Here is a 12,115-nt window from a genome sequence, read left to right as displayed (position 1 = left end):
AGAGTTCGGTTTGAACCCGATCAAGTTTTCGTATGCTTTATCGACTGGGTTTAGTGTGCTCCGGGGCTTAAAAATATAATTTCATGAATCTTAGTCGAGTTGTTGAAGAATATACAATCAAATAAACTAAATTATGATTGACCTATACCTCATCGTTTATTTACTCGGAAGATTCGTAGTTGTGGGATCCCCCACATTGGTTGGGGAGTGGGATAAAATATTTCTTGTAAGCGTGTGGAAACCTCTCTACGTAACGAGTCAAAGCAAACAATATTTACTAGAGATGGGCTAAACGATGTGCCAGTAAGGACGCCAGCTACCCAAGAGGGTGGATTTTGAGATTTCACATCCGTTGGAAGGAGAGCAAAGTAGCCCAAAGGGATGAATTTTGAGATCTCCTTTGGTTTGGGCCCAAATGAGTAAATTTTGGGATCCCAAATCCGTTGGAGAGAAAACAATTCCCTGTAAGTGTGGAAATCTCTTCTAAAGCTGACTGGCTAAATTGTGAAACAGTTTTCGTATCATCTGGTCATGATCTAAAATACTGTCATCTCAAGTGTCTTTCCAATGACAACCTCAATTTCTAGCAAATTTCTAGCAAATTTTTTCTCACGACCTTCTCACTCTGGAGATCATTTTGAGGCCCTACCCAATGAACTTTCAACATTAGTTTTATTTCTTATACAAGGATTTAAGGTTTAGAGTATACCTGATCGACCACCATTGTAGGTTTCATCTTGGAATCTACGTCGGCTAGATGCTCAGTTTAGATCAATTACATTCGGCACTTCTTCTGCAACGAGTTGAAGAGAAGATGATCGCTCTTCAAACTCAAATTGTTCTCATCATCAACTAGATCATCCTTATGACAATTCTCGTCTAGACCAAAGTATTTTTATCACGTATTGTGTGTACGAGTATTAGATAAAATAAATTAACAACAAAAGGAAGTGAAGTGGTTTCCATCAATTGTTGGATGAACAAATAATTTCTTATATAACAAGAAAAGTATAATATATACTCTTTTTTTTTCTTCTGAAACCGTATAATATACTTTTCTTGTTAGAGAAGAAGTCATTGGCACAATCAACAATTTTACGTGTAAAAACAAAACTAATTTTTTAAAAAAATTATATTTAAATATTTATTTTAATTTATGAATAATGGATAATTAATGTTCCACCAACGTAAATACAATTTATATTAATTTAACTAAAACAAAGTACATTAACAAATCATAAGCTTAAATTTTCAGACATGTATCGTGTTAGAACTAAAAATAATAATATACACTCAAACGACTTCAAAACTTTGATATTTTTCAACATTTTGTAAAGAAATAAGAAAAAGAAAAAGTTATTTTGAAATATAAACATATAATAATATATGTTTGTTAAATAAAGAAGTCAATAAAAATAAAAAATAAAAAAAAAAGAAGAAGAATTTCAAACCAAACAAAAATACATACAAAATTCCATTTTTTATTTAATAATGACATAATCTACTCGGGAAAGAAAAAAAGAAGAAGAGTTAATTAGCTACATAATCGTGTGGAAACATACAAATACAACATCATGGTGAACAGAAGTAGAAAGAGCGTAGGAGTGACTAGTAGTCTTGAATTGAAAGGGCGAGAAGGCCAATGGCATCGAGATACAAACCAGATCTGCCATGAACGCCGACGATCTTTACCCCAACAGTTGGGAATGAAAACTTGGTTCCATTTTCAACCCCAAATGGCCCATAAGTTCTTTTGTTGGTTTCCAGAGTCAGGGATCGAATCACGGTGGCATCCAATCCCCAGTACTGTAGATCGTCATAGTACCCATGGATTGTCACAAGCTCCTCATCTGGAAAATCTAGAACAACCTGCACTTCCATTTCCATCACAATATTTCTTCTAATTTAGAAACAGCAAGCCAGTAATTAAGAACAAGCAAGCCAGTAATTATGAACAAACAAGTCAACAGGAAAACCACAAAAGAACTTGCGAGGGATTTGGGCTAACCTCTGACTCGGAACCTCCATCTCCACCATGCTTCTCGGACCAGACCAACTCCCCATTCTCATCTTCATATTCCATTTGAATGGAGTCGATCCACTGTCCATGACTAATCACCAATTGCCTGATTCTCCTAAAACCCACCTCCCAAGGCTCTCCACCTTCACCTCCACATTCTCCTAAGCTAAATTTCTCAGCCCCCAGCCCTTTTCTGCATGACACAGGCAATTACATATCATAACTCCTCAATGGTATCATCAAAAAATAGATAAGCTAAGCTAAGCGCACATTTGGGTTTGAGTTGTATGTACGGACAGCCCAATTGCATCCAGACACGAGCTTGATCTTCCATGAATGCCAACAATCTTTAGCCCTGTAAATGGGAATGAAAATTTGGTTCCATCTTCAATCCCAAATGGCCCGTAAGTTCTTTTATTGGTTTTTAGAGTCAATGATCGAATCACAGTGGCAGCAATTCCCCACTTATGCAAGTCACTGTAGTAGCCATTAACCAAAACAAGATGCTCATCCAATTCCAGAACAACCTGTTTTCCATTCCAGTTATTAACATTTTTGTTTGTAAACATCCACACACGTAGCTATAGCTAGAAAGAAAAACTTGATGAAAGTTTTGGGCTAACCTCTGATCGGAAACCTCCATCACCACCATGCTTCTCGGACCACATTAAATTTTGATTCTCATCCTCATATTCCATTTGAATTGAGTCGATCCAAAGTCCATGATAAATTACCAGCCGTCTGATTGTTTGAAAAGTCTCCTCCCAAGGATCTCCACCTTTGCCTCCATATTGTCCCAAGTTCAAGTGCTTCGGCTGAGACTCAGGCTGGAGCCCAATTCTACATGTTATGTTAAGATATATTTTAATAATACATTGTATTATTGTTTCATTCAATTATTTTATCAAGCAAAAATGTTGTGCCCTTCCGATCATATCAAGATATGACAAACATACTTTTGAATTGTTTGGACATGAACTCCAATTGCATTGAGGTACCGAGCAGATTTTCCATGGAACCCAACAATCTTCGATCCAGTTACTGGAAATGAAAATTTGTTCCCTTCTTCAACTCCAAAGGGTCCATAACTTCTAATGTTGGTTTCCAAAGTCAATGATCGAATCACAGTGACGTCGTTTCCCCAATTATGTATGCAGCCATAGTATCCGTAAATTGAAATTAAGTACTCATCCGGATAATCTATAACAACCTACAATCCATTGGTTCAAAGAAGATTTGGAGTTTAAATTGATTCAGGTAATGGTACTTTAATAATCTAGAGCTTTGCTCTGACTGACCTCCGATTTGGAACCTTCGTCTTCACCATGTTTCGGCGACCAAAATGATTCTCCATTCTGATCATACTCAATCTGAATTGAACAGATCCACTCTCTCTCATAAACTACGATCCGTCTGATCGTGGAATAAACTCCGTCGTCCCAAGTGTTAGACGCCGCCGGATTCCAGGAACCTTCGTCTTCCTGCAGTAAGAAAAAGTGGAATCAGAAATTGAGTGTAGCTTCATCATCACCTTCCAAATGAAATTTATACATACCATAAGGCTCTGTAGAATTGTGATGGCAAAGGGCTAAGATCTTGAACGAAAAAGAAGAACATTGTGGATATCAATGGGGATAGTATGTAAAATGGCATCTGCCGGCGAATATATAATATAATATTAAGGAGCTGGAAAGGTAGACAAATGAGACTTGTTCCGGGATTGAGGCCTCTGTTCCTATTATATAAGAGTTGACCGGCAAGACACCAAATAAAAAACTCATACACTGCTCAACAGTTCGCCAGAGGATTTTTTTTTTTTTTTTAAAGCCCCATGGCAGCTAGAGTCAAATGGACTTGTAAATTACAAAATGTGCATTTAGTCTGTAGCACCTCGGTCCAGAATCCCCATTTAAACTGAGAATGGAGAGGGATTAAAGGATTATATTTTCCATCTCAACGGCACCCCATTATATATAAATGCATAAAATTATTATACATTAAATATATTATATTTATACGTATTTCTTATTTCGGTTTGTTGAGAAAATATATTAAAGATTTTTTCTATGGTCCATGTAAAAATAAATGAAGAATTTTAAAATGAGGATTAAAAGAGATGGTCGCCATTTTCCACGAACATCTCTATGTACCATCTATGAAATAATTATTTGGCTTCAGGCTTTTGCAAATACAATTTTTTTTTACATGAATTTATGTTAATTATTTAACGAAAAGACATAATACGGTACAATGTGAAGCTAGAAGTACCGCACGTAGGCCAACGGCCTGAGAAATTGCTCGAGGAGGCTCTGGTTATGACCTACTCTTGAATCGACACTACGTGGAGTCCAATTGCATCAAGATACCATCCAGATCTGCCGTGGAAGCCCACGACCTTCGACCCAACAGTTGGATATGAAAATTTGGAACCATCTTCAACTCCAAATGGCCCATAGGTCCTCTTATTGGTTTCCAGAGTTAAGGATCGAATCACAGTGATTCCAAGTCCCCAACTACGAAGATCACTGTAGTAGCCATGAATGGATACAAGATGCTCCCCTGGAAATCCCAAAACAACCTGCAATTCCATTTGAACACTATGACTTCACTGAAAGTTTCAGTAAGGATTAGCAAATTATGGAGAGAGGAATGAATAGAAAGGAGTATTTGGGTTAACCTCTGATGGGGATCCTCCATCTCCACCATGCTTCCTAGACCACACTATGTTTCCATTATCATCTTCATATTCAAACTGAATGGAGTCAATCCACAATCCATGACGAACCACAAGCCGTCTCATTGACCGAAACATATCTTCCCAACCATCCCCACCTTCACCACCATATTGTCTCAGCTTAGAGGGCACCTCTTGAATTTCGGGTGCTGGTGAAGCTGCAGGCTCCATCTCAGCCTTCGCTCTGCATAGGACAATAACTTCTTACCATCACACACTAATTTTACTTTGTTGACTACAATATATTTAATATTAAAAAAAAAATTCAACCGGAGGATTGTTGAAAGAGGAGTCCGACATCGCTAATTAAGAAGTTGATCATGGATTTATAAGTAAGAAATACATCTACGATGCATTTTGGAAAAGCTAAAAGCAAAGTCACTAGAATTTAGGTTCAAAGTGGATAATATCATATCATTATGAAGGTCGTACTTTCTAACATAATTAACTTCAGTAATGAACCATATTTCAAATATACTACTAAACTAATTTGTCATATTTGAGATTAGAAGGTAGAAAAGAAACAAATCATGAGATCCATTTGAAAAACCACACCCTGCATTATTTTAAGTTTTCTAACTGTATATGATCCCACGAGACCATGTCTGAGAATTTAATTCATTAAAGATCTTATCGTGTTGGAGAGTACTCGCATTATCTATATATATGTGTGGGTGAAAAACGACAAACGACCCATAAATTATTCTATTAGTTTGAAAAACGACACACACAACAGGATGAAATGATAACGAGCAAAAAAGTAAGCATATTATGTATGTTTATATCATAGAAATAGAAGACGATATTCAGAAAATGAAAAGAATAAAGATGGGCTGCCTACTTTTGAGTTGTTCCTAAGTAGAGTCCGATCGCATCAAGGTACCAACCAGATCTGCCATTGACACCAACGATATTTGTCCCCATAATTGGAAATGAAAATCTGGTTCCATCTTCAGCTCCAAACGGCCCATAAGTTCTTCGACTAGTTGCAAATGTCAGCGATCGAATCACAGTGGCAGGATCTCCCATAGCACGTATGTGGCTGTAGTAGCCATGAATAGAAACAAAATGCTCATCTGGAGATTCTAGCACCACCTAGAAACAAATGCCCAAGTTAGGAATTTCAACAAACAGGTTATGGGCAGAGTAATTCATCAGAGGATTTTGGGGTATAACCTCTGATTTGGAACTTCCATCTCTGTCACCATGCTTCTTGGACCATACCAACTTTCCATTCTTATCCTCATACTCAAATTGAATGGAGTGGATCCATTGTTCATGATTAACTACAAACCGTCTGATCGACCGAAAAACGTACTCCCATGGATGCCCACCTTTGCCTCCAAAAGGTCCCAGGCTGTAGTTCTTGAGTTGGATTCTGCATAGCAGAATCAAAATGGAATTAATTCATTTCTGTTCATATGTTTGCAGCATACAAGTAGACGATCGTATGTACGTACCTTGGAATTGGCTGTATGTAGAGTCCAATTGCATCGAGGAACCAACCACATCTGCCATGTAAACCAACAATCTTGGCCCCCATAATTGGGAATGAAAATTTGGTTCCCTCTTCCATACCAAATGGTCCATAAGTTTTTCTATTTGTTTGGAGAATCAAGGAACGAATCACATCTGCTGCAATTCCATAATGGCCTATGCTGCCGAAGTAACCACTAATTGAAATTAGATACTCATATGGGTAATCTAACATAACCTGCAATCATCAACGGTTCGAGAAAAATCAATAGAATGAGACAATTATTCAGGCAATGACGATTCAAACTAGGGCTTGGGAGTACCTCAGAAAGGGAACCTTCGTTCCCGCCATGCTTGGAACCCCAAATTGAATGGCCATTCTTATCATACTCAACATGAAGAGAACAGATCCACTGTCCGTGATAAATTAGAAGCCGTCTGATGGTGGAATAAGACCCATCATCCCAAGGTCCACCACCTTCCTTGCATCCAAGAATTTCAATCTTCACCGTCGTATCCGGGGAACCCTCGTCTTTCTGCAGCAAGAAAATGGCAAATCATAAATTGTTTGCAATCTTTTCGTCAGCTTAGCTAAAAGTTAATACTTACCATCCTCTGTAGAGTAGCGAGGCACTGCAAAATTCAGGATTGCGAGAAGGATAAGAAAGAAGAAATTCGAGCGAGAGAGGATTTGGGATTATTAACTTGGATTAGTAATAAATGTCAACGAACACAGTACAGAAGGAGTGCAAAGATGGGTTTGGACGGGACAGAGAGAAGCCAGAGGCCCCACATTACCTACCCATCAAACAAATTTCAATGTTTCTACTTTCCGGGGTTCGATTCCTTTCTTCTTGTTCTTCTTTCTTGGCTAAGAAATGGAAGAATTCCATAGGTCATTACAGAACTATTAATTTAACTAGATAAAAAAAACTATTAAATGACTTTTAAATAGCGATTAAATTGTTACAAATTAACTTACCGTAACTTTCAAGTCGGAAGCAAGAGCTGCAATTGTGGGAAAGATAATAAAGAATAATGCTGACACAGAGATAAAATTGATCACTTGAGCTTGAAACTTAGTTTTCGTTTGATTATCTGGTCGTGGTAACAGCGCCCAATAGCGTGGACGTTGAACTTGCAGCGGCGACATTCATAGGCCAAGTTACCGGCACAAGGTTTCCCACAGTGCTCACAATCAGAGTAATCCCTCCGCCCCTCTGCCACAAGACTCAACAAATGCTTGTGAGTTTCATATGATCCATACTTGAGCCATGGATACTCCCCAAGGATGCATTCAGGGTGGGCAGCCAAACGGCACGTCTTGCAGTAATAAAAACACACCTTTGGGTTCCTCTCTTCTTCGCATACATCACAGTAATATTCCCCTGTTTTATCTTCCACGGAGAAACTCAGATCCATCAAACCACCATCGAATCGGCATCTTGCTTTCTGTGGAAGAGTTGCGCATCTGTAGTCCAAGGAGAAGTTGTTGCAGCCATCGTCACATTCGAACACCGCCTGATTGCTCTCGCCACAGCCACTACATATTTTATCCTCGTGGTTTTGTGCAAGAGACAGCAAATGCTGGTGGCTCGGATGCTTGAGTTTCCTGGTTTCGATCAGAACACAGCGAATGTCGAGCGTGTACAGACATTCTTCACAGTGGTAGGCATGACCATGGCAGAACTGCAGGCAAGCATGGCACTGGAATGCCACATCTTGGGTAGTGATGAGAGTTAAAGGATGTTTATGGAGCGGGTGCCTCTTTGTAACTGGCAAATCAGCGCAGTCTTTGTGAAGAAAGAAACCACACTTAACACAACTGTAAGAGTATGATGGTTTAGCGACCGAGAAGCGTCGCATACATCTGCGGCATTGTTTATCAATGTCACCCTCTTCTTTGCAGAGGATTAAGTCCTGTTCACAATTTGAATGCAGAATCTCAACCGAACCCACTTCTTCAAACGTTTTCTTTGAAGAATTATTCGATGCTGGCGCTTCATCCCCTAAAGGATTGATTTTTAGACTGTCCCTTTTAGTCTGTCCCCGCATGTACTTTTTCCCAGCACAATCCAAATGAACGACATAGCTGCATTCGGAGCAGCTGTATGCTGCGAACTGTGGTTCAACCTTCTTTCTGCAGATTTCACAAGCTAACTTACTGTGATCCTCAAAAGGGTGAGAGTATGTGAAAGTGAGAGGACAGTCGTGTCCAACAACCAAGAGAGATGGGGGCAATTCAGCGCAATTCTCATGAGCCAAAAGATGGCAGATGCTACAAAACCATGGAAAACCATGTCCCAGCCAACCACATAGCAGGCATCTGAAGTTAATTATAGTCCGAAATCTGATGAAGTCGTGCTTGTGATGTGAAGATGCTAGACACATTACATGGAGATTGAAATCACACTCAACACAGCTGTAAACGAACCGCGAGCATTGATTTTTGCAGGTATTGCAGAAAGGTTGAAGCGGGGCATGGGGATAAAGGAAGAGTGGGTGATGGTGGCGGTCGGGTTTCAATATCTCTTGCGGCAGCTCGGCGCAGGCTTTGTGAAAGCGGATACTACATTTTGAGCAAAAGTAAGTTGGGCCAGGAACAAGCAGCAGTCCACAAATATGGCAAGCAACCAGCTTGCTGGTAGTGATCTCGCTGTGGAGGATCAAGGGATGTGAATGGCTGAAATGTTTGCCTAACAAGTTCAAGCCAGGACGTTTTGTATCAGCGAGAATGCATTTGATGTCAACTATGAATTGGCAATGGGTGCAGATGTAGAAGCAATCGCGGGGCATCTGCCAGCAGCAATGGCAATGGTCGGAATTGGTTTCAGTGAGGGAAAGAGGATGGTGGGGATGGAATCGGGAGAGGATTTGAGGAGGGAGGTGGATGCAGGATTGATGAATGTAGAATTTGCAGAGGGAGCAGATGAAAGCTGGTGGAAACAGTTCTTTTTTGCAGACACAGCAGAACATGTCTTCTCGGCTGTCTGTTCTTTCTTCAATGAAGCACAGCGGGTGCGGGTGTGGCTTCTCCAAAAGCTTCATCTTCTCCATCTCGTGCCTCTTGTTCCTCCTCCTCCTCCTCCACGTCCACCCAGCTTTCATACTCAACCTGAAAACAAATGGTTTTGTTCAATTAAAATGGTCGATGTAATAAACACAACAAATTGTTTATTATTTTATTTACAGCCAAGAACATGATCTCTCCACCAATCCTTTTCTTCTCATTTATTACTATTTCTAAAGAAAGGAAAATCAATCGAGAAACTTCTTTCTTTGAAGATCTGATAATGCAGTGGATCAGATCTCAATGTGAATACTAGATTATTTTATATTGAAAAATCCAAAAAATAATAATGAATTACTAGATTGTTCATTTTTTCCTTCACATGATAACAGAGTCAACCTTGAGCATGAATTATGCTATTAAATACGGTTAAATTATATATATATACATATATATATATATATATATATATATATATATATATATATATATGTACACATATATAAAAGGTTACATAAATGTTTTTTCTTCTTAAAATGGAGTGATATTACATTAAGGACTTTATAGTAATTAGGTTCCTACAAATTGATACATGAAGACACAATTGAAAACTTTGAGCAAACCTGATGATTGATGAATGGGTCCATAGATTGACCCATTTGTGTAGTTAAATTGAAGGGAGCCCAAATGTGAGGAGAAAACCCTGAGGACAGATAGGCTTATCAAGATGCTTTAACGATCGGGTACATCCAACCGCAGTTCAGCCCGTCATGTGAGGCCCAGATTTTTTCTGCACGAACCATTATCAGGGTACTCCCTCATCCAACCAGGAGGTATATGACATTCTGGTGTGGTATCTCTGTCTTTAATGAAACCGGGCAAAATATTCAGAGAATCCTAAAAGAGCTTAAACTTGACTTTTCATAGTTTTCAAACAATCGACCATTTTCAATTTTCATGACACCCTTTCCTAGTTTGAAATCCAATTACCTTTGTTGTCATTTCTGCTGTCTGTCACTGAATCGTGGGGCAAACCAAATAATAGTTGCTTTGCATCACTAACACCCACGGTTCATACTCTGGGTTAAGCTGAGGAAGTTGTTTAAGTTCAACTTGAAGCCATCATTAAGGCCTTGGTTTGCGCATCTGTCAGGCTCATCTGAGCATGCCTTGAATGTTACTCATAAACACAATAATACAACAAGAAGGTATCCCCTAACTGCGACGATGACGATTGAGATAATCATCACCAATAACTAGTGTATAACTAAGTTATACAGATAGTACCCTGAAGCAGCTGGATTTTTCCATCAACGTTAGTGACTCCAATATTTATTTGGAACCACAGCATTTGCTGCAACTCTGATATAAGAGACCCATGACTTTAGCCTAACTGGTGGGAATGAAAATTCGGTTCCTAAGTCGATACTAAATTGTCAACAAATTCCTCGTTTCCCTTCGAAGGCATTGATCAAATACAATGCAGCAATTTGGGTTTCATCCAAGTTTCTGTAGAACCTAACAACCATAGTTAAAAGACTGCTATTTTGGAATCTAGATTCTCTGTAGGGCTTGTACAGAGATTTAGTTATTGCACAGAATTTTCGGAATATATTTAGTCGCCAAAGGCTTCTTTTTCCTTTGAAGGCATTGATCGAATAACAATGGCCACACGTCAAAATTCATCCAACTCGCTTAGAACCTAACTACATATTTAGGAGACTGTTATTTTGGGATCTACATTCCCTATGGGGCTGTACGGAGATGATTTTCCAAAATTCTCGGGCTGAACACAAACCCCATAGAAATTTTCTGAAAGAAAAGTTAAGTATGTTACAGTACGTTGTGTGCTGATCCTTGCAGCATAATCCACTGAATAGAAATGAAAACTTTATTTATTACAAGACTACCATTCCAACATCAAAAGAAAGAACCAACAGAAAGTTCCACACATTCAGGCTTCTTCTAAAAGCAACCAACAGTTGGTAAGATCTCCAGATTCAATTCGAGTGGTAGGCTGCCTAAGATCTTCGGCTTTTCAACCATGCTGTTCAAAATAGGATATAGCTGCAACCCTCCAAACCGGATTCAACAAGACCAACTTCGTAAAATACAGGGAGGCATGGATGCTAATTTCCAACGCACAACCAGGAACCTCAAAACTCAAAGATGATTTTACTAATAAACGCAAACGATGAATTTGAGTCGCGAAATTCACAAATGGTACTCAGGTAGTATGGATCTCAAATTCACAAATCCATCGATATAGTGAGTTTTGATGCATAAAATCAAACATGAAACATCACTCATAATTTAATTTTTTTAAAAGTTCAACAATAAGTGGGAGTGGGATCCAAACTTTCAAATAACTTTTATTTTGATTCTCAGACTTTTAAACTTTAACTAAAATTTTATAGAAAACTGAAGAACTTTAACTAAAATTTTAAAACTGAAAGATCAAAATGATAATGAATATGAATTCGAAGAATAAAATCAGAATTTAAAATTTTTGGAGATCGTAATAAATGAAAGGATAGATGTTTAGGCACTAAAACATATTTAAATTTGTGCCAGTATGCGCACAGAAAGATGGATCTTTTGCATCAAAGCACTTGTCATGTCCATGAAACTGTAGCTAAAGTCATTTTGTAGTAGTTGAGTATCTATTTTCGAGAGAGAAGGAATAATCATACTGGAGATGGAATATGTATGGTATATTATAGCATGCAGCTGAATAAGAAAAATAAAGAAAGAACCAACCATAAATAGGAAAGGTATGTTTCACTAGCTTTTTTTACACGTTCAAAGGTGGGTTGAAACTTTTGTCATGGGCGCATCTATGTGTCAAGAGATAGGCTAAGAATTGGATCTAATC

General features: G+C 38.5%; 2 protein-coding genes across 2 annotated transcripts; both read right to left on the bottom strand.

Moving 5' to 3' along the window:
- Window positions 1-1,463: 1,463 nt before the first annotated feature.
- Window positions 1,464-6,959, bottom strand: LOC111442951 (jacalin-related lectin 4-like). The gene is made up of 13 exons (XM_023080517.1): window positions 6,840-6,959; window positions 6,554-6,766; window positions 6,215-6,468; window positions 5,931-6,132; window positions 5,596-5,849; window positions 4,698-4,938; window positions 4,344-4,598; window positions 3,319-3,510; window positions 2,977-3,230; window positions 2,644-2,860; window positions 2,291-2,547; window positions 2,009-2,213; window positions 1,464-1,869 (listed from the first exon to the last, which is right to left on the bottom strand). The coding sequence occupies exons 1-13, from the start codon at window positions 6,840-6,842 to the stop codon at window positions 1,609-1,611; spliced, it is 2,808 nt and encodes a 935-aa protein (XP_022936285.1). The 5' UTR covers window positions 6,843-6,959; the 3' UTR covers window positions 1,464-1,608.
- Window positions 6,960-7,270: 311 nt separating this feature from the next.
- On the bottom strand, window positions 7,271-10,414 carry LOC111443068. Its single transcript, XM_023080686.1, has 3 exons — window positions 10,231-10,414; window positions 9,864-10,137; window positions 7,271-9,345 (listed from the first exon to the last, which is right to left on the bottom strand). Exon 3 carries the CDS (start codon window positions 9,336-9,338, stop codon window positions 7,293-7,295), a length of 2,046 nt encoding a protein of 681 aa, XP_022936454.1. The 5' UTR covers window positions 9,339-9,345; window positions 9,864-10,137; window positions 10,231-10,414; the 3' UTR covers window positions 7,271-7,292.
- Between the last annotated feature and the right edge of the window lie 1,701 nt (window positions 10,415-12,115).

Source organism: Cucurbita moschata, unplaced genomic scaffold (genome assembly GCF_002738365.1).
Source record: "Cucurbita moschata cultivar Rifu unplaced genomic scaffold, Cmos_1.0 Cmo_Scf00005, whole genome shotgun sequence".
Classification (NCBI taxonomy): Eukaryota; Viridiplantae; Streptophyta; class Magnoliopsida; order Cucurbitales; family Cucurbitaceae; genus Cucurbita; species Cucurbita moschata.
Note: the sequence above shows the minus strand (reverse complement) of the source record. Positions and strands in the feature narration are given on the sequence as shown.